Source organism: Pongo pygmaeus, chromosome 2 (genome assembly GCF_028885625.2).
Source record: "Pongo pygmaeus isolate AG05252 chromosome 2, NHGRI_mPonPyg2-v2.0_pri, whole genome shotgun sequence".
Taxonomy (NCBI): Eukaryota; Metazoa; Chordata; class Mammalia; order Primates; family Hominidae; genus Pongo; species Pongo pygmaeus.
Genome location: NC_085930.1, coordinates 158,276,196 through 158,299,333, shown reverse-complemented (window position 1 = coordinate 158,299,333; position 23,138 = coordinate 158,276,196). Strand labels below are relative to the sequence as shown.

The window sequence follows — 23,138 nt, the reverse complement described above, 5'->3', positions numbered from 1 at the left end:
AGCGAAACTCTATCTCAAAAAATAAAAATAAAGGGCATTGTGCCTCAAAGGATAAATGTGAAGTATACTATTTTGAGACAAAAATGAGTAAAGTGGTAAAATCTTGTGGATTATTATGACTCCTTACATTCTTAGAACCCCAAATTGGTCTCTTTGTTTCCTCCATCCTTTCAGAGCCTTAATGAAAAACTCTTTATCTATCTACTGAATTAATGTTGATGTTATTGTTTTTAGATCTTTATGATAACCTTCACGGAAAAGGAAGGAATGAACATTTTGCTTTTGATTTCAAAATAAAACATTGTTTATAGCATTGATTCATCTTTCCATAAGAGTACAGGTACTAGCAGCTTGCTAGCTGTGTGCCTTGTGTACTTACCTATAAAATGGGACTTACATTACCATATCATAGGGTTATTATTAGGACTACGTGAGTTAGTATGAGTAAAGCGCTTAGATCAGTGCTTAGCATATAGTAAGTCCTCAATAAATGCTAGTATTGTCATTATTTTACTTAATCTAAGCAGTCTAGTCCAATGGAAAGAGCTGATATTTTGGATTCAGATGAACCTGGGTTTGAACCCAAGCATTCCCCTTACTAGCTATGTATTCCTCATGCGAGTTACTCACCTCCTTTAACATCAGTTTCTTTTTCTCTTTTTTTAAAAAATAGACATGGAGGTCTCACTATACTGCCCAGGCTGGTCTCAGACTCCTGAGGTCAGTCCTCCCACTTTGGCCTCCCAAAGTGCGGTGATTACAGGTGAGTCACCACACCCAGCCAGCGTCAGGTTTTTTTTTAATCCATATAACAGACTAAGAACCACATTACAATTGTGAGAATTCACTGAGATGACATACCTTCTGTATAGTTGTGTGAGATTGTCCTTTTTTATTTTTTTGAGATGGAGTTTCGCTCTTGTTGCCCAGGCTGGAGTGCAATGGCACAATCTTGGCTCACTGCAACCTCTGCCTCCCGGGTTCAAGCGGTTCTCCTGCTTCAGTTTCCCGAGTAGCTGGGATTACAGACACATGCCGCCACATCCGGCTAATTTTGTATTTTTGGTAGAGGCGGGGTTTCTCCATGTTGGTCAGGCTGGTCTCGAACTCCAGACCTCGGGTGATCCGCCCAAAGTGTTGGGATTACAGTCGTGAGCCATGGCATCTGGCCGACTGTTCTTTTCAGTACTTTTTTTTTCTTATTAAACTTTGCTTTAGGGGGTCTCAAAACTCTGTGGCAGATTTTTGGTCAAGTTGTTTCCATTAAAAAGTACTGATTTTAGAAACTAATAACTTAGCCAGATGTGGGGACACACACCTGTAATCCTACCTACTTGGGAGGCTGAGGTGGGAGAATCGCTTGAGCCCATGAGGCAAAGTGTGCAGTAAGCTGAGATTGTGCCACTGCACTCCAGCGTGGGTGACTGAGTGAGACCCCATCTCAAAAAACAAACAAACAAACAAACAACCCAGTAACTTAAAACTGCTGCATGAAAAAAAAATCCCAAATGGTCAACAAAACATTTTCCTTTCCTTCTGAAGGTTTTAATTGTTAACATTAACCAGCCTTTTGCTATTAAACTTCAATGGCCAAATGAGACACAGTTCTGAGGTCATCCTTCTACCACTGATTAAGACTGTAGTGGCAGGTATTAGGGATAATATTCACTTAGCCTTCTGAGCTTTCTGGGCAGACTTGGTGACCTTGCCAAGCCTTCTGGTCAGCAACCTTCTTGTTCCTGGCTTTGATGACACCCAGAGTGACTGTCTCATATCACAAACAGCAACATGACCCAGAGGAGGACAGTCAGAGGAGCTCTCAACACACATGGGCTCCCCAGGAACCACATTGATGATGGCAGCATCACCAGATTTCGAGAATTTAAGGCCCACTTCTTACCAGAATGATGATCAATCTTTTCCTTCAGCTCAGCAAACTTCGAAGCAATGTGACCTGTGTGACTAGCAGCAGAGGGGCGTAGCTAGCACTGATTTGGCCTGGGTGGTGCAAGATAAACACTTCAGCAGTGAAGCCAGCTGCTCCCATTGGTGGGTCATTTTTGCTGTTACCAGCAATGTTGCCATTACAAAAATCTTTGACAGATGCGTTCTTAACACTGAAGCCCACATTTTCCCCAGGAAGAGCTTGAAACATGGTGCATTTCAACAGACTTTAGTTGTAACGTTGACTGGAGCAAAGGTGACCACCATGCTGGGTTTGAGAACACCAGTTTCCACTTAGCACATAGGGACCAACACCACCAACTTTGTAGACATCTGGAGGGGCAGATGCAAGGGCTTGTCAGTTGGATGAGTTGGTGGTAGGACACAGTCCAGACCTTCAAGCAGCATGGTTCCATTGGCATTGCCATCTTCATGGGTGACTTTACATCCCTTGAACCAAGGCATGTTACCACTTGGCTCTAGCATACTGTCACCATTCCAACCAGAAATTGGTACAGATGTTGCTGTGCTGGGGTTGTCGTCAATTTTCTTAATGTAAGAGCTGACTTTCTTAACGATTCTCTCATGTCTCTTCTGGCTGTAGAGTGGCTCGGTGGAATCCATTTTGTTAACACCAACAATTGGTTGTTTCATCCCCAGTGTGTAAGCAAGAAGGGCATGTCTGCCCATGGAGATATCAGCTTCAGATTCACCAACACCAGCAGCAACAATCAGGATAGCACAGTCAGCCTGAGATGTGCCTGTAATCATGTTTCTGATAAAGTCTCTGTCCTGAGCATCAATGACTCATGCAGTACTTGCTGGTCTCAAACTTCCACAGGGTGATGTGTCACACTCACACTCATCTTACCATTTATTCAAGACCCAAGCATACCTGAAGGAGCTCCTTCCCTTCTTAGCAGCCTCCTTCTCGAATTCATCGATGGTTCTTTGGTGATTTATATCACGTTTGTCGATCAGTTGGCAAGTAGCAGTGGACTTACCTGAATCTACGTGTCCAATAACGACGATATTGATATGAGTCTTTTTCTTTCCCATTTTGGTTTTGATTTAGGGGTGGTTTTCATGACACCTGTGTTTTGGTGGCAAACCCATTGTGAAAATGCCTTTTTTTTCCAACATGAAACACCCATCTTTCTGTTCTGCATTTTTCCATTCAGTCCTTTCTATCTTTACAATTTTAAAACTTGGTAATTATAAAAGGTTATAAAGATGCAATATTTTCCAGGCACACTTTATGAAGAAAAGATCCTGAGGTGAAAGAATTGGCAATCCTGAGTTCCGGGCCTCTTTGGAGAGCCAGCACAGCAGTGCGATGACAGCACCTCCTGGTGGTAGGATTTGTGAAACGTTTACGGGGGAACGTAGAAGCAAGGATTGAATTTGGGTGCTTGGAGAAATCATGAGTCCCACTCCTGCTGCAGCCTCACCCCTCACAAACCACCACATAGCCACACTCAGGCCCTTCTTCTCTCCCTTCAAACTCTCCGGTTCTGGAGGTCTTTGAGAGTCTGGCAAAAAAGCCTGTGTTCACGTTCAGTTTCATCACTGTGTCCAGCTCCCCAAACCCAGGGAGAGAGGGGTCCTGAGTTTTTCATGGACCTGGCAGTGAAGCAAGGACAGCGGAAGAAGTTTAGATGCATTTAACTGACATTTTAAAGCATCCAATTATTATGCAGCTGTTTCCACCTGAGCTGTAGTAATTCCATCAACGTGGGAGCAGAAAGCCATGAATTTCACAGAACTCTCTTCTCAGCTGAAGACAGAAACCAGGGGGCCCGAATACGAATGCTTTGTTGGCCGGCTCTGTCTGGTGAATTCTGATGCCACCTCCTCTGGGAGAAGCTCCACAATGCTTCTGCCCTCAGCCTGGGTTTGGTTTCCTTCTGTGCTCCCCAGTGCTCTGTGTTTCCGCCCCTGTTGTACAGAGCCCCTGGACCTTGCGCTACCATCACCTGTCCATTTGTTTGTCTTCTCTTCAGGACTATAAACTTCCAAGGGCAAAGACCATGTGCCACTGTCTCTGTCCCCAGTTCCAGCACAGGCAGTGCTTCATAAATAGCAGCAGCTCTCATTTCCTGGGTCCTCTGTGCCAGGCTCTGGGCTAGCTGCTTTCCGTCATCTTTCCTAATGCTCCAAGGAGATGCTACTTTATTTGAACAGTGCTTGGCATAGAGTAAACTTCAGTAAACACTCACTGAATGAATGAACATATACCCATTTCACAGATTAAGAAGGTGAGGCTAGTAAATTTGGAAGTGCCTGGGTTTGATCTTAGGTCTGTCTGACTCCAAAGCCAGTGCTTTGACCCATTACACAAATGCCCTTTGTTGGAGTAGTTATTTCCTTAGCATATTTGAAAAGATTTATTTATGACATTTGATTTATACATCTATAATAGTATGTGAATCAAGGGTTACTTATATCACAATAAAGAGTTTTTTTTTTTTTTTTTTTGAGCCTTATTTATGCCCGGTTGAAAGGGTTGAAATTAAGTCACAGAATCATTATAAAAGCATAACATTTTTAAAGTTTTAATGCATAAAAATAAATTCCATTTACAATAATACTTTATATTCATAAAAAGGAATAATAAGGCTGAATCAAGCAAGTATGTGGTAGGAACTGTGCTGAGTGCTTTATGTACCTTGTGTTATTTACTCTTACCTGAACCTGTGAGGTGGATGTTGCTGTTACTCCCATTCATTTCACAGATGAAGCCTGAGAGATAAATGGTATATGGCAAAGGTGTGGCTAGACCCTAAGTCAGCCAAGGGCAAAACTGGCTCGTAACATTTGTGAACTGTTTCTGGTTCATAAAAGCTAAGATTATATGGTGCAAATCCAATCTCATCCTATTAAGGTGGCTTTCAGCTCTTGGGAATATGTTCACAAGCAGCTTATGATGTTCTTTGCTAATAAGTAATTTCTGAAGTGCAAATCCAGATGGTCTTAGCTGAATGTCAAGGCAGAACATTTAACTGTGTTCAGTTCAGTGTCTCGGTGTCTGAACCACAGATACAAGGGTGCTGTCCTTGCCCTTGACTCTTTCTAAGGAGGTGAAGAGTTGCAGCCTGGCCCAGGAGTGCCATGCATAGCCCCGTCCCTCCCTGACTACTGACCACTCCTGGCTCGTCCTCTGCTTCCCCTCCTATGGCTGTCCCCACACCCTGTGCAGGCTGCTTTCGTTTCAGCAGCTCAGGGTCAAGGGAGGGATGGCCAACTGTCTCAGGGAGGAAGACCTTGGATGGGAGGAGGTTCTACTTCAAAGGAAGCCAAGAGGGTATATTTCAAAATGCCCAGGTTTCTTTTTCCTTCTATGGTGTTTCTTTAATATGGTTCTCAGGACAGAATGAGTTAACTACTTTTGCTCCCTCCCTTAATATTATCATCAAAAAACATTTCTGAGGAAAACAGTGCTAAATGCTATGGTATTGCAGAGCCCTGGATTTTGTGCACTAAGTTCGAAATCTCAGAGTCCACCTTGATTACCTTCCCCTTTTCTCCTCACACCTAAACCTGGTGACTCCATCTCAAACACTCTCTGAAATTTGTCTTTTTTGAGCCCCAATTCTGCTGCCTGGGTAATGTTCACCGTCTTATCTGGATTATGATGCCAGCTTTTGTCTCTCTTTAGTTCCTGAATCCTCCTATTCACTTTCCACATCACTAGCACCATCATGCCTCTAAAAGTCCAAAGTAGCCATGCCATGTCTTTCTTGAAGTCCCCTGCTGTGCCCTGATGTCCTGAAGGTCTGGCTGCCTCTCAGTCTCACCACATTGCGTGGCGGCCCCTTCTGCAAATCTCTCCTCATTCACACTGAGCTTCTGCCACACAGTGCTCTGATATTCCCTGAGCATGTCAGCCTTTTCATGCCTGAAATGTGCTTCTCCTCCCTCACTGGAAGGTAACCTTCTGCTCATCCTCCAAAATCAGCCCATGTCACCTTCTCGAAGAAGTTTCCCCCGCACTCCTTCTCCATCTCACACTTTCTGCGTTATGAGGATCTGTTCCATGTGTTCACCCTCACCCACATGCTGATAGGGCAGGAACCATGTCTATTTGTTTTTTGTTCCATGTTTGAGATAGGCTTCAGCATAAAATAAGATACTGACTACATATATATACACACACACACACATATATATGCATATATATATACTATATATAAAAGTAGATATGTGCATATGTAGATATATAAATGTGTGTGTGTGTATATATATATTTTTGTTTGTTTTGTTTTTTGTTTGAGACAGGGTCTGGCTCTGTTGCCCAGGCTAGAATGCAGTGGCATGATTATGGCTCACTGCAGCCTTGAACTCCTGGGCTCAAACGATCCTCCCACATCAGGCACCTGGAGAAGCTGGGACTACAGGCATGCACAACCATGCCCAGCTAATTTTTAAATTTTTTTTTTTTTTTTTTTTTTGGGAGAGAGGCGCTGGAGCAGGGAGTTCTCCCTATGTTGCCCAAGCTGGTCTTGAACTCCTGGGCTCAAGCAATCCTTCCACCTCAGCATCCCAAAGTGCTGAGATTAACAGGCATGAGCCAACACTCCCAGCCAATTAAAAAAAAAATCCTTCTACTAATTACTAGCCATGGAGCCCTGGGAAAATTAACCTTTTTGAGCTTCATTTTTCTCCTTCAGGGATAAAAATTCTTCTCAGATTTATGAGGAAGATTAGGTGAGATAATGCACATAAAAACACTTAGCACTTAATCATTGGGAAGAAAAAGAAGGAAAAGGAGGAAGAGGAGAGAAAGAAAAAAGAGAAGGAAAAGAAGAAAAAGAGGAGACGGAAGAGGAAGAAGAACAAGAACAAGAAGAAGAAGTTGCCACCATGGCTGCCCTTTGGTAATAAGGGACAAATGACAACTGTCTTGAGTTTTCTTGTTTTGGCTCATACAAGTGACTGATCCTTTCTACTCTCTGAGCAGCTGTGTATGAGTGTTAGGTTTCCAGCTATAACAACAGTTACTATATGCTTATGTGGATAAGAAGAGTCCATACACCCTTTTTAACTATCAGATACCAGTATAGTACTGTGTAGTAAAAGGAGTAGGAGGTAGAATCCCATGAGTTTTGCCAACAGGGAATCTAGGCAAAAAGCGGACAGTATGAGTCAATATAAATTGTGTTCTAGAAAAGGCACTGTGACTTGGAGTGAGAAAACTTGGATTTGAGCTCCTGCCACTAAGAAACTGTATTCCTCTTGGCAAGTCACTTGTCCTCTCTGGGCCTCGGCTGTCCTGCCTCTGAAGGAGAGTTAAATAATCTCATAAACTTTTTGTGAGGATCAAATGAAACAATGTAGGTGACAGCAATTTGTTAACTGAAAACACCAAGTAATAGAAGTTTCAATTATTGCCATAAGAAATTCAAGGTGAACTTCTGCAGTCAGAGGGAAGATTTGCAGCTGGCAGTGGTAGATAACATCAAAGAGGAATGTGAGCTCTTGTCTCAGAAGGGAGGAAACAGGATTTGAGGAGACAACAGAATGCCGCTGAAGGTTTGCCAGATGGCAAAGAGAGTGCAGTGAGACCTGGGCCCATCCCCTGAATGCCCTTCGTGTAGCCATCATGGCATATTTTATACCTTGCACAAAGAGCAGTCTTACATCTTACGTGGGATTAAATTAAAACATAAGGAGTCAAAATCATTCTTAAACAGCCTATAAATCATCTGGAAACTGTGATATATATGGTTTTGTAATACATCCCCGTACAGTAATTTTTGATCACATTATAGTTTGAAGCAGCTCTACAGATGTCTCGGTGTTCAAGTCATTCTCCCTTCAGGTAATCATCAAATCTGTACAGTGAACAGAAGATAAATAGAGAATTCTGAAATGTTCCCACTTGCCTGCAAGGTTTACCCTATTCCATTTTTATTATTAAATCTTTATAATCTGGTACCTGTTCTTGATACTGGTTAGTTGCTGTTGTAAGGGGTAGATAAAATAACTTATTTGAAAGCATCTATTACAGAGCAATGCACAATAAATGGCTGCAATGAGAATGAAAACTTGCTTCTCCAGAAGTACTAATATGGGAAACTTCAGAAAGTCGTTTCCTGTCCTTCCCTCGTTTGGCATTTCGTGTGGTGGCCCACAGGCCAGCTGTCACTCCTGACCTTGGGCATTGATCACATCCCATCTCAAGTAGGGCGTGCGTGTGTGGGCGGAGGGTGTTAGTTCCTGCAGTCAGGACATATGAGGCCTGGCTTTGGAGTGTTTTTTGGCATCTGTCGTGTTCTCTTTCTCCCTCCTTTGTTTTGGACATATATTTATTTCAATTGACTTTAATTTTCTGGGGTAGTATTATTCACATAACAGAAAAAATAGAAAAATATGTTTACTGTGGCACTGATGTTCCTGGAATTAATAGAGGGCTCCTTGAAGAAAGGCATAATCTGTAGCTTCACACACACACCCCTAGGTGGAGAAAGTGAGCTGTCAGGGGAAGAGCCTCAATGGGGGCGGGTTGGGGGGCTCAGCCTACTGGGATCTGAGTTCGATGCTCAAGCAAGCCAACCCCCTGATAGCATAGCCCCAACAGTCCTCTCTGCATGATAAGAGGGCTTTTCACACAGTAAACTAAATGTATTTGGAAACCGCTGCACAAGGTATGAGGATGTTAGAGAACTTGTATTGCTTAACTATGAGAAAGGTGGGGATATTTCACGTACGACGTCTGTGAACAAACCGAGACCATGTATCACAGAGAACTAGGCCCCTTCACTTCCCCAGCCTGAAGCCTATTCTTAAGATTCTTTAGAATCTCACAGTAAATGAATATGTAGAGGTTTGAGTTAATATATTGGTGTTCTACAGATTTTTTTAAAGCACGAATCCATTCTTCATGTGCAGGAAGACCCTATAATTATATTTCCTGACTCTGTGGGATGAGCCAGTCACTGTCAGGCAGAGGGGCTGAGACAGTGAACAAAACAAAAATGCTCCAAGCCCCCTTGGAGGTTAAAGTCTAGTGCAGCTTCGCCTAACAGATCCATTTATCATGACGGAAATGTTCTAGATCTGCGCTATTCAATGCAGTAGCTACAAGCCCTATATGGCTACTGGGTACTTGAAGTATGGCTAGTGTGATTAAGGAGCTGAATTTTAAACTTTATTTCTATAAATGAATTTGAGTTTAAGTAGCTCCATATGGCTGCTGGCTACTGGACTGAACAGCGCCGTCCTGGTCAGTGCAGGACAGAAGAATGTGTACTGTGAAAGGCTAAGACTTGAAGTCAGAAGTCCTGAGTTTGAGCCCTGGCACTGTCCTCAACTAACAATGCGATTTTGAAGCTGGTTAAACTTATTAAGCCTGCCTTGGCACAGAGTAATTACCTCTTGAGGTTACTATGAAGATTAAATTATAAATTTGTGGGATAAAGATCTTCACAATCTACAAAGTACCATGAAAACATGAAATGTTATTTTAGTGAGTCTGTTAACATTAACATGAGAAACCTACAATGATTTCAATGTCGTTTTCTGTACATTTGCACTTAAATGATTGTTTAATTATAGGCAATTTGGGGTATTAGTGAAAGCTCTTGGGCCCAGTTAGTGGGTAATTATTCTTGTTTTCTATTATAAGATTTGTAATGAAAACTATTACGCTGTTTATTAATATTATTAGTTGCCTTGTGTTGCTGCTAATAAATATTTGGGTGCAAGTGATGACACAACAAATCTCTTCCTTCCCTCAGGCCAAAGGAGGCATCCATCCTCCTTTAGTTATTTCTCCTGGGGTCTGTCAAAGGAGCAATTAGAGGTGAGGTCCTATGCAACTTTGCTGTATTCCACAACTCCAGCTCTGCCTCAAAGGAGCACCAAGCCTGAGGCTTGCATAAGGATGAAGACATGGCATTGTGTGCACTCTCCTCTTGGGCCATTTATCTGCCCACGCCCCTTGTGGTGACAGGTGGGCATTGCAGGGTGTGGTCTTACCCGTCGTGGAAAGGGTAGCCCCATGTACTATTGGCCATGAGGCATTTAGGACCCTTGTTGATTGAAATGGCTGAGATGATAAATGAGTATCCAGCTCCCAAGAATCCAACCACAGCAAATATCGTGGAGGTGAACATCTGAAAGAGAGGAAGAGAGACAGTCACATTCTCTAGGTAGTGCAGAGGATACACTCAGCAAACCTAATCCACCTGCTGTTGAACATGGTGACTACAAGAAGTTATGGGGTAGGAGCTAGTCTTTATAGTAGATGGGGCCTGTGGGGTCTTTTAGAATGAATTTTGGTGTCTTCTTTTCCCTTCTTCACCCCCATTTCCATTTCTTTTTCACTGATGACGGAGGTGTTGGTTCTGTTACATTTGAGCCATGGCCTTTTAATCTTGTTAAAGATAAACTCTCCTCCCCGGGGCTGATGTATAAAGCCAATCTATTATAGAATCAAAGAACCTTAGGATTGGCAGTAATGTTTTTTTTTTTTTGAGAAGGAGTTTCACCGTTGTCGATCAGTCTGGAGTGCAATGGCGTGATCTCAGCTCACTGCAACCTCCGCCTTCCAGGTTCAGGGGATTCTCCTGCCTCAGCCTCCTGAGTAGCTGGGATTACAGGTGTGTGCCACCATGCCCGGCTACTTTCTTGTATTTTTAGTAGAGACAGGGTTTCACCAAGTTGGCTAGGCTGGTCTTGAACTATTGACCTCAATTGATTCGCCTGCCTCGGCCTCCCAAAGTGCTGGGATTACAGACATGAGCCACCGTGCCTGGCCCGGCAGTAATCTTAAGTTTTCTGGTCAAATTATCCTGCTAAGACCAGTCACTGTGATGTCTCATGTGACAGGCAGGTTCTACTTATGAGAAACAGTAAAAGTTTAGAACTCCTCCTCATTGGCCCTCATTACGTTCTTTGAGGCCAAAAAGATCAAGTCTAACCTGTCTTCCATTTGGCATCAGTCTTTAAAATATCTGAAGATTGCCTTGATATCTCTCACCCCTTCCACCCTTGGAGCATTTTCTCTTCTTCAGGTTAAACAATCCAAAAAATTCCATTCTTTTAAATATTTTTCTATGATGGAGATTAATGAAAAACAGATTAGACTACCATATTGTTTATTCAATTATAAAATCAAAATAGAATTATTGACTGCGAAAGGCAGAAGCAATCCTGGAGTCCAACTAGGTTAACTCCCTCTTATGGATGAAAAAACGTAGCCCAGGGATGTTAAGAACTTATGCAATATCCATTCTAGACAGTAGCTAGAAAGTAGCATGAAAACATTTAAAATTTTGGAAGAAGAGGCAGAAAACGATCACCTCTATTGCTTTGACAGGATTTGAAGTCAGCAGACCCAGACCCAGGCTCATATCTCAGCTTTGCTAGTCTTCTCTGTGTAATGACTTTGCATAATGAATGTGTCATCAGAGCCTCAGTTTTATCATCTTAAAATGGGCATGATAGAGCCCACCTTAAATGTCTGTTGTGAACATTAGACATGGCAACCTAAGCTAACCGTCAGCTATTTTCCCTTTCCCCTTTCATGTTATTAACAATATTATCATAGTACATATCTGGGATGGGGTGAGGTTTGAAGGTGAAGAGGACCTGATCGTGCCTGGGTGATTGGAATCTATGTAATAATGGAGTTCTACTTTAGCTGGGATTCATTTTCATATCATATATCAATGTATTTTGGATGCAACTTTTTAAAAAATTCTTTTTAATAGAAAATTTAACTCTTTTGCCAACTCATCTGATTGATGCAACGTTTTAATACCGAGCTCTAACTTCATGTGCTTTGTCTGACTCTCCTTGTAGAACTGACCCTTCATTCTTCATCTCTTCCAACCCCTGTACTCTAGATTGCACAAACTTCTATCACAGCACAATGCCTCTAATACAATAATGCATAGGTTTTTTTGTTTTTGTTTTTGTTTTTAGACAGGGTCTTGCCCTGTCACCCAGGCTGAGTGCAGTGGTGCAATCACAGTTCACTGCAGCCTCAACTTCCTGGTGTCAAGTGATCCTCCCACCTCAGTCTCCTAAGGAGCTAGGACTACAGGCATGCACCACCGTGCCCAACTAATGCATAGCTTTTTATGGCTGTTTTCTCCAAATAGAGCACAAGTTCCTTGAAGTCACAGACAATAAGTTATTTGAAGATAGGGCATTGTTTCACACTTAGCATAGTCTTAAAATTTTCCTTCTTCCTAGCTTATCAAAGGCACTGGATAATGACTTGTTGCATGTTTTCAATGACTAAGGTTTCATATTACTAATTGTTTAGATTTTTCCCCTTGCTGTTTATGTTTAGGGTATCTAAATCCACTCTCGGCATACAGAACATTCATGGCTTTAACCTAGGTCAGAAGTAAGTGAAGATTTTGGTAAATTTCTCATGTTAGAACAGGCAATCTCTTTTCCTAAGGATGTAAGGTTGAATAAGTTTGAGAATTGCTGGATTACATAACTAAGTTTCATTCCTGCTGCACTTCTAAAAATATAGTACTTATGAAACATGAATTTGTGTAAACTTCTGAGAAGGAAATCTACTACATATGCTGGAATATAAGGAAAATCATTCACTCTCACATTATTCCTCAGAAATGGAGGAATTACCTTAGAGTTGAGTCCTTATTTCATCTATCAGACAATAATGTATTTCCTCAAACACTTTATTTTGAACAACCAAGTACTGCATAGAGAAGACATCAGTCAGAAACAACTCAATCATTGTTAGATGACAGAATTGTGTTAAAATTTTTTTCTTAACACATATTTATTAATTATTATAAAAAGGTTGAACCCATAGTTCCTAGTTCTGGATATTATAGTTAACAAGGTATTCTAGGCCTTGTTATAGTTTAACGGGTATTCTAGGCCTGGCGTGGTGGCTCACGACTGTAATCCCAGCACTTTGCGGGGCCGAGGCTGGTGGATCACGAGGTCAGGAGTTCAAGACCAGCCTGGCCAATATGGTGAAACCCCATCTCTACTAAAAATATAAAAAAATTAGCCGGGCACAGTGGTGCATGCCTATTTTCCCAGTTACTCGGGAGGCCAAGGAAGAAGAATTGCTTGAACCCGGGAGGCGGAGGTGGCAGTGAGCCGAGATCACGCTACTGCACTCCAGCCTGGGCAATAGAACGAGACTCCGTCTCCAAAAAAAAAAAAAAAAAATTAGCGGGGTGTGGTGGCCCATGTCTGTAATCCCAGTTACTCAAGACACTGAGACAGGAGAATCACTTGAGCCCGAGAGGCAGAGGTTGCAGTGAGCCAAGATCGCACCACTGCACTCCAGCCTGGGTGAGAGAGCGAGAGTCCATCTCAAAAAAATAAATTAAATAAATAAATAAATAAATTGCATTCTAAAATAAGCACACTTCGTGTTTATAATTGTGGAGATCATTAATATGCACCTGTAGGAGGAATGTTTGAACATTGTCTTTGTCTTTTGAGAATTGATATTTGTGACTAAAGGTGAAATTTCCCCTGACAACATCATGCATAGACACATAAATGTTGTATTCAGACTTAAACGGAAAAGAAGATGTGCTGTGGGAGTCTTTTGATGGCTCAAAGTGTGTCTTTAGTAGTAACAAAGACATTGATTAAAAGAAACATGAATATTTATTTATTTTAAAATAAACGGGCCGGGCGCAGTGGCTCAAGCCTGTAATCCCAGCACTGTGGGAGCCTGAGGTGGGCATATCACTTGCGCCCAGGAGTTCAAGCCCAGCCTGGGCAACATGGCAAAACCTCATCTCTACAAAAGCTACAAAAATTAGCCAGGCATGATAGTGTGTGCCTGTAGTCCCAGCAACTCGGGAGGCTGAGGTGGGAGAATTGCTTCTGCACGGGACGTGGAGGTTGCAGTGAGCCGAGATCACACCACTGCACTCCAGTTTGGGTGACAGAGTGAGAGTCTGTCTCAAAAGAATAATAAATAAATAAATGGGAGAAATGTCAGTTCACAATCAATATATTAAAATTATTTCATATTTTATGTAACATGATTTAAAATATGTTTATGTCACTGAAAGTTTATATATTATTGTTGGTTAAAGAGCTTTTTTGAAGTTTCTTCATGGGAAAATAAGACATGGTTTTATGTTCAGATTTGCTTTATACCTGCAGTTGGGTATACATTGTACTTGCAGTTTTCCATTCTTAATGGATCCTGTAAGGTTTTTTTTTTTGTTGTTGTTGTTGTTTTTTTCTCCTGTGAGTCCTTGTAAGAAAACACTTTGGAAAATGTTGCCACATTTTTTTTTTTTTTTAGTTTATTTTAAATAGACATAGGGTCTCACTGTGTTGCCCAGGCTGGTCTCGAACTCCTGGTCTCAAGCCATCCTCCTTCCTTGGCGTCCCAAAGTACTGGGATTACTGAGCCCTCATACCTGGCCTACAATTCTTACTGAGAGTTTATATGGCTGGTTTTCTGTTTCTTAGCCGCCTCCATGCTCCAACCAAATTTCTGTTCAGTTAGATACAGCTAGTATAACTGTAGGACTAGAGCAAGAGAAATCTTACACTTAGGGCAGTTTCTTCTAATGTTGCCTACCGCCCTTTCAGAGATAGGTTCTGAGTGGTCTGGAAACATTTGTTGACATATGGCAGATTGAGTCGTCTTCATGAAAGACTAGGTTGTCACAGAGAAAAACAGATTCTATGAAGGAGGGGGGTCTTGGCACATTTTATGGATAAATCACAAGAAGCAAGATGCATGCTGTGCCATGTTGCTTTAAGTTATTTCACAATGGGAAGTCTTAAAAATGACAAATTCTCTAGAATCAATTCTTAGAGATATGAGCGGTCAAAAAGCCAGCATAGAATAACTTCAATTTGTCATGAGTTTCATGACACAAAATGTTAAAATAAAGAAAGGCTGGGCTTGGTGGCTCATGCCTGTAATCCCAGCACTGTGGGAGGCCAAAGCTGGCAGATCTCTTGAGCCCAGGAGTTTGAGACCAGCCTGGCCAAAATGGTGAAATTCCATCTCTACAAGAAATACAAAAATTTGTGAGGGGTGGTGGTGTGTGCTTGTAGCCCTAGCTACTCGGGAGGCTGAGGTGGGAGGATTGCTTGAGCCCAGGAGGCAGAGGTTGCAGTGAGCTGAGATTGCACCACTGCACTTCAGCCTGGGCAACAGAGCCAGACCCTGTCTAGAAAAAAAGGAAAGAAAGATTCTTGAGACCAAGTATAGTACATTAGAGGGTAGACACTTCAAAATTGGTATTATTTACAGTAAATAGGCAAAAGTCCTGGGATATCTCTGGAAGGAGACAGTAATTGAGAACAGTGGGGACCTCTGAGGAGGGCAGTTGGCAGACTTTGGAATCAGATAAGGGAGTCTTCCTTTGCGGTTTTTGTGCTATGGGCATGCTCTACCTGGTCTAAGTGAATAAATGGTGAAGAAGGACACTACTGTGTTGTGGTCAAAGGTATGGATTACAGGCAGATGGATCTGGATCTGAGTTCTGGTTCCTCCCTCATGATCTTGGGAAGTTAATCTTTTTTATTCCAGTTCTTCTTCTGTAAAATAAGGCTCATTAGTAAGTACCTGCCTTACAGATAATACGTAAGATAGCCTAATTAGTAAAGGAACACACCTCTCGAAAATCAGATCATCTCCAGGCGGAATAGGCTACTAGTAATCCCCAGTGCCTCACTGATAGGACACCTAGAATTATTTTTCCTGTTCCCAAGGTTTGGATAATTTCCCATGACATTAACAAGCACTTGATCAATGTCATTATTATATTATAGTATTTTTGTTATCATATCCTCACACACACTTACTTTCCACAAATACAGAGAGCATAACTCTGGAGAGAAAAAATTCAACGGGCTAATTCCCTCACAGCTGCTCAGTGCACATATTCTGCTCACATTGTTAAAGAAATGTATATAGCATACGCTGCAAATGTTTCCCTTGAAAGAGTAGATAAGAAGGCCTGCAATCATGTCCTCTAACTCACCAATTGCCAGCTTGAAGATTTCCCTTTCTGTTGGGCTCTGGAGACAGGTACCATCAGATCCCAGCTGTCTCCATACATGGTGTGTCCTGGGGTCATGTAGGTGCTTATGTTGGCCAAAGCATGTCCTTAGGGCATGGACATTCCTCCTTGGTAAGGAGGAATAGAGATTACCTGAAGTGTTTTTTCTTCTTAAAAATTAATATCCTCTATTTTTTGCCTGGGCTAGGCTTGGGAAAGGAGTAGGGGAAGTGGCAGTCAGAAACTTAACTTGCAGGAGCCCCAGTTTCCTCATTTATAGAATGAGGAGTTTAATGCTGAAATCAGAGGGTTATTGTGAGGATTGAGTGTGATAAATATGGAAGCCCATTTTCTCTCCTAGGTGTTCACTTATTTCATCCATCCAGCAAGTACTTATTGAGGTTCTATGGGTCCTCCATACCCTAGGCAGTTGGTTGGTACTTCCCTCCTCTTCCCTTACACCAAATGCTTGCAAAATCTTCCCCTAGAACTTACAACATCCTTATGAGAGACAATAACTGCCACGATCCATTTTGTAGCAGAGGATTTTGAAGCATAGAAAATATTTACTGAAGATGCCGGCGTGGTGGCTCACGACTGTAATCCCAGCACTTTGGGAGGCCAAGGCAGGCAGATTAAGAGGTCAGAAGTTTGACACCAGCCTGGCCAACATAGTGAAACCCCGTCTCTCCTAAAAATACAAAAACTTAGCTGGGCGTGGTGGCCGGCGGCTGTAATCCCAGGGAGGCTGAGACAGGAGAATCACGTGAATCCAGGAGGCGGAGGTTGCAGCGAGCCGAGATCGCGCCAACCTCTTGCACACCAGCTGGGGTGACAGTGCGAGACTCTGTCTCAAAATATAAATAAATAAAAATAAAATAAAATATGTAGAAGTAGAATAAAAATAGGTGCTTAGGGAGAAAACATCTGGAAAAAAGAAGAAATAAAATTCTTTATTTTTTTTCTTTCAATATATTCCATTTCTCTAAAGGAAATGTCTTTCTTAAATATTCCTCAAGTTGGCCTGTCATTCCAAGGAATGAGGAGGTAGATTAGGGATGCTTTTGGCCTGCAGGACCTCTGCAAGAGGGAGTCCCCAGAAACTCTCACTCAGGAGGCGTCTCTAGGGGGCACTGATGAGCCAGGCACAGGAAGAAGTGCTGACCACAGCACACAGACTGCATTAGGACATGACCAAGACCTTTCTTCAAAACAGGGAGGTTGATCATCTGGCCCTGCCTATGGGTGGGGCGGGCCTTGATCTATCTAATATGCTTTAAGGATGGTGAAATGCCTGCCTACCCAACACATATCCTCATCAATCTACCTTTGGTCTCATTATTAAAGACACTCCTTTGAGTCAAATCCAAGATTTACAAAAGGCTCTTAATAAAACACGTACTTAACATAAACAAGTAGACAAAATTAATTTGCTGCCCCACTGGGCCCTGAGAGATCCATTTTTTAGAAGGATTAGAGGGCAGGAGATGCTGACCAGTCACCAACATGCTGCCAAGAAGCCACCGGGAATCTCGGGTTTGGGAGGAAGAAGCTGTGACCTGAAAACAAACCCAGGCCAGGGTTCTCACTATTTTTGCTCCAGGGCTCACTTTTCCCGGCTCTCCTTTAGCCTAATTTATTTGAAAGAGCGCAGGCCTTTGGAGCTGAGCTTCAGTCTTGCTCTGCCTCAGAGGCGAGCCATTTTCTCGGCTTTACCAGGAAACTATGAATCAGGTGATCCAAGATTCTTTCCAGCTTATTGTCTTGCTTTATCTCTGCAGCTACCACATCCTGCTTCTCCTATCTCCTACTTGATTTTGCTACCCGAGGAAAGGGAAGAGAATGGTGCAGTTGGCCTCTGGGGAATGTTCCAGAAAGATATAATGCAGATGAGAGGAGCCAGGAAAATAAACGACAGAGAGCAAACTGTAGAGAGGACAGAGGATTCAGCCCAGCAGCTGGTGGCCCAGTCTGTGTCTGCCTCACAGGCCTTTCCACCTGCAGGGCTTCCTATGCAGTGCTCCCTATGCAATGCTCCCTATTGCAGTGCTCCACAGAAGCCCCGTGTCCCTGAAGGAGCTGGAGTCTGGAGGGGAATGCGTGAGCCTTTGGAAAATAATTCAGAACTTCAGCAGTTCTCTCCAAATTAGTCTGTAGTTTTTGCTTCTTGTCTGACAAAATGCAAATACCTCATTTTGGAAAAATGATTAGCCAGGTGAGGTGGTGAGCACCTGTAGCAGCAGCTACTCAGGAGGCTGAGTGGGGAGGATTGCTTGAGTTCAGGAGTTCCAGAAGTTTGGGACCAACCTGGGCAACATAGTGAGACCCCCCCAACCATCTCAAAAGAAAAAAAAAAAAAAAGAAATGATTATTGTTTGATGCTCCAAAGCCTTAGAACATAACATTAAGCAAACAAGAGTCTGAAGCAGGTGGCATGAGCTCAATGGTCTTAGGGGCAGGGAAGGGACCCTAACTGAGTAGAGCAGCCAGGGTGGGCCCTGTGGAGCTCAGCCAGGCCCAGTGAAGGCTGATGTTGTGCCAAAATGCAGGCTAGGGGTGCCAGATTAATTTTTTATTTCTTGGGGAAAAAAAGTCAGATATCTAGATACTTTATGTTCTCGCTCTGAATTTTTAAAAATTGGCAGTTGATTAAAAAAAAAAAAATCAGCCAGGCACAGTGGCTCACGCCTGTAATCTCAACACTTTGGGAAGTTGAGGCAGGCAGATCACCTGAGGTCAGGAGTTCGAGACCAGCCTGGCCAACATGGTGAAACTCCGTCTCTACCAAAAATACAAAAAAAATTAGCCAAGCATGGGGGTAAGCGCCTGTAATCCCAGCTACTCGGGAGGCTAAGGCAGGAGAATCACTTGTACCCAAGAGGCGGAGGTTGCAGTGAGCTGAGATTGCATCATCTCACTCCAGCCTGGGGGACAAGAACGAGACTTCGTCTCAACAAAACAAAACAAAACAAAACGTAACAAAAAAATCAAAGACAAGAAATCCTTCTGCTGGCTACCCAGCATGTGGTAGACCCTGGCCCAGGGCAGCTGTGCTAGGTGCCTTGGTTTACAACCTGGCACAGCTGGTCCTTTGATGGACACTGCCTCATCATTTGGATGGTCAGTTGGTCATTTGGAGGAGTTATCCTCAATTCATGCCAAGGGCAGGTTCCACATGGAGGCTTAGACAGCCCCCACAGACAATCTGTATTGGGAAGACCAAATATTTCAGATCCTATTGACTCAAAACTTTTTTTTAATGAAATGTGCTTATAAAAACTTTTTTTTCGGCCATTTGTAGTGGCTCATGCCTGTAATCTCAGCACTTTGGGAGGACGAGGCGGGCGGATCACCTGAGGTTGGGAGTTCGAGACCAGCCTGGCTAACATGGTGAAACAGCATCTCTACTAAAAATACAAAATTAGCCGGGCATGGTGGCATATGGCTGTAATCCCAGCTACTTGGGAGGCTGAGGCAGGAGAATCGCTTGAACCCGGGAGGCAGAGGTTGCAGTGAGCCGAGATTGCGCCATTGCGCTCCAGCCTGGGCAACAAGAGCTAAACTCCATCTCAAACAAACAACAACAAAAAGACAAACTTTTTTTTGCCTTCATCTTGGACTTCATTTACATCTAATTTTAAAAACCAAGTTTTGTGTAATACTTAGAATGCTATCTCACTTCTCACTGTGGTTATATGTAAACCTAAAAACAAAAATCAAGCAAACAAAAGATCCCTTATTTTATATTAGCCAGTCTTTAGCCTTTTACTCAGCACCAGGTGAAATTTTAGATTTATAAAATAAATGACTCTTCTTTCTTTTCGTCCTATTTTCTTAATTGCTAATTAAAAAAAAAAATCCTCATCTCCAACTTCTATCCCCCAAAAGTTCACAACATATAATGGGATTATAATTCAAGGGGAAAATAAGTTATAAATATCTTCTTTTCCTTTATAATTACATAAAATAACCTTTGTTATATAAAACATATATTACATGATTATATTAAATTGTGGGTTTTTAAAAAAAAACTCTTTGTAAATGATGATTTTAAATGTTAACATAACAATTATCAATACTTATTTGGGACTCATGATGTTATATTTTCTTTGACCTTTGAACTCACATGGAAACTGTAATGTATGCACATCGGACCAGCCTCAGCCTTTCACATATGCTCAATATTTTTTGATTGAATAAATGAAAAAATAATGCTAAGAAAGAAATGTTAAAAGGATCCTGTTTCAGAATGGATAGATGCAGCTTTCCCTTTAGGAAGTTAAAGTAAATGTGGTAAATTCATTATTGTGGTTCATGAATCTTTTAGGTGGACATGTGAACCATGGGAGATTACAGGAGAAACTGACCTTCCTCATTTTTCAGACCAGTAATTCCAGTTCTACTATGCTTAATTTCTGCCTCATCAATATATCTAACTCTTAATATTTTTTGTCAACTCTCATTTTATTCATTTACATCACTATATGAATGAAAAATTAGAATCATTGGCAGATAGAAACACAATATAGTTGCATTTTAGTTAAATAATGTTGCATTCATTCCTGGAGCCTAAGACTTGTCCTCTCTTTGTTAGAAAGGGAGATTATAAAGGGTAAAAAATAGTAAAGACGACTGGGCACAGTGCCTCACACCTGTAATCCCAGCACTTTGGGAGGCTCAGGTGGGCGGATTGCTTGAGTCTGGGAGTTTGAGACCAGCCTAGGAAACATGCCAAAACTCTGTCTCTACTAAAAATACAAAAAATCAGCTGTGTGGGGTGGCACACTTGTACTCCCAGCTACTTGGAAGGCTGAGGTGGGAGAATCACTTGAGCCCAGATGTTCAAGCCTGCTGTGAGCCAAGATCTAGCCTGGCAAAACAGAGTGAGACCCTGTCTCAAAAAAATAAATAAATAAATAAAAGAAAAAAGAAAGACTTATGTCTACCAAAATAAGATCTTTTTCTTGATAGATTGATAGATTCAAAAGGATTGAAGGAGAATTGAATGGGAATGACATTCTGTGTTGTTGAAAGATATAGCACATCTGTGTAGCACCAGAGCTTGTCCCATACTTGAGAAATTCTGGTCTAGTCCAGCTTCCTGCTTTATACATGAGCAAAGGGAGGCAGAGCAGTACAATGACTTGCTTAATTGCAGAATGGGTCCTGTCCCCATGTCCCAGCATTCTTTCCACTGCACTCTGGAACTTTGATGCCTAACGTCTCTAGTTCACCTACTAAAAGATCGATGGCCGCATGAAACAAGAGAGGAAACAGAAGTCCTGAGGCAGAGCCTGGTGGAAGCCAGAGGCGCTGGGCCTCAGAAATAGAGAACATGGAAGTGGTGTGGGTGAGGAACCTAGAAGCCTACTGGGGAGGGGAGGATACCATCTTTTGTCCTGTCCCAAGTCCCCTTTGCAGATGAGGCAATTCAGGGCCAGAAAAGGGAAATGACTTGTCCAAGTTCTTATGGCCTCTCAGTGGCAGAGGAATGCTGCAGCTTCATCTCTGCCTTCCAGGCTTGCATTCTGTATATGGGACCCCTCTGAATCTCCAATTCTGACATCCCTGTTGGTTTGTAAAATCTAATACAGTATTCATACCCTATAAGTATGAGGGCTATGGTATTTTGGAAAATTATTATTATTTCACACTGGCAGGAAAAATCACAGTTTTATCCCTTCACCAGCTGCTCCCAGAGTCCTGGCTGGAGCTGATAACTTGTCTCCATCTCCATGCTGCCCAGCACAAAAACACAGAGCACCCTGGAGTAATTCTAGTAGCTGCCCCCCATGGTAACTCACCGCAAATCTCTTTCCGCAGCCCTGGTTGCCGCAGCACCCACAGCAGTCATTGTTCTTCAGGCCCAAGAACACCAGTGCAGGGAAGATCATCTACCAGGAAGAGAGGCACCTCAGAGACAGTCCAGGAGTTGAAGGGAGGGCCCGAGCCTGCCTGACTGTATAAGGAGCCCCATCCACAATGAGGGACTTGGAGGCCCAAAGGGAATGGCAAAGTAACAGAGCATGGCTGGAGGGGTAATGGAGTGCTATGGAGTTAGATTCCATCTGGGCTGACTAACCAGCTTCAATGAGGCAAGATTTCAAAATCTGAGTTTCCATTTAGATGGTGTGTTAGAAAAAAGAATAAGAAACTTTTCCTCAATTGTCATGAAAAGTGAGTCTCTCTCCCTTTCACTCTCTCAAACGGAGGTTCCCAATTCTATTGGAAACCAGAGGTAAAGAAATCATTAGGTCCTAAGTGGAAGACGACCACACTGACAACAGCTTCTCTTGGTGGTTTTAAGTCAATTTGCTTTTCTAGCGGGTTTGCATCGTGGGTTTGTTGTTGTTATTGTTTTGGGCACTATCTTGTTGGAATCAAGAAATTACGTGACCTTCACTTCGGTTCATGGGACTCAAATGACCCGTGAGAACTGTCAGCCCAAGCTTACAGATTAATTACTTAGTAAATTTAGCTGATGCGTCCTTGTCAGATCCTAACAGAAACGAGAAAAAATTTAAGGCATTGACCTCTCATCATGCAATGCTTGAGCTTCTATTACCAACTAAATATCTCCCTGTTCAATAAGTACCTGATTTAAAAAGGATTGTGGGGAAGGGAAAATCTCCCTTAGGGGGATTTTAAGGCTTCCCTACTCACCAAGACACCGCTTCCTAATATTCCTCCGAAAAACCAGATCTCTTGGGAAAGGTGGTCGTTGTCATCTATCACTTTTCCTCCAGGAAAAAATAACAGGATGTTAGCCAGGAAGCCAAAAAAAGCAAGGGGAATGAGGGTCCCCCCCAGGCATCTGGCACAGCCCCCAGTGCACATTCTGGTGTGGTACGACACAGGTCAGCAATCAAAAGCTCCTCACTGCCTCCTTCACGGGGCCTCTTCAAGGGTTTTTGGCCGGAGAGTCCTTGTAATTGTCCCCAATTCAATCAGTATTTTGGGGCTGAGAACCAAATTTCTGTGAACTGTGTCCTTGGAGTTGCTTCAGCTTCTCAAAAATAGCAGAACCTCGATGGCAATGGACATTTATAGATTCTCCCTGACCTGAAGTGCTTTGTTTTTTGCACCCCCATAAATGAGATTACGTTCAGAGCAATCATTCAATCGTTTTGCCATGGAGACCAATAACCTCTGTTAATAATCCACCAGCACAGACAAGACACTCACATTGTTGCAATCGAAGACAGG

The 23,138-nt window shown here is 42.5% G+C and overlaps 1 protein-coding gene across 1 annotated transcript in view; it reads right to left on the bottom strand.

Moving 5' to 3' along the window:
- Positions 1 to 22,994, bottom strand: part of TM4SF4 (transmembrane 4 L six family member 4) — a 28,625-nt gene extending 5,631 nt beyond the window's left edge. The window contains exons 1-3 of the mRNA XM_054482085.2: positions 22,596 to 22,994; positions 21,737 to 21,826; positions 9,925 to 10,061 (exon numbers count right to left, since the gene is read on the bottom strand). Of these exons, the coding sequence (XP_054338060.1) occupies positions 9,925 to 10,061; positions 21,737 to 21,826; positions 22,596 to 22,769 (401 nt within the window). The 5' untranslated portion in view covers positions 22,770 to 22,994. The remainder of the gene's footprint in view (positions 1 to 9,924; positions 10,062 to 21,736; positions 21,827 to 22,595) is intronic.
- Between the last annotated feature and the right edge of the window lie 144 nt (positions 22,995 to 23,138).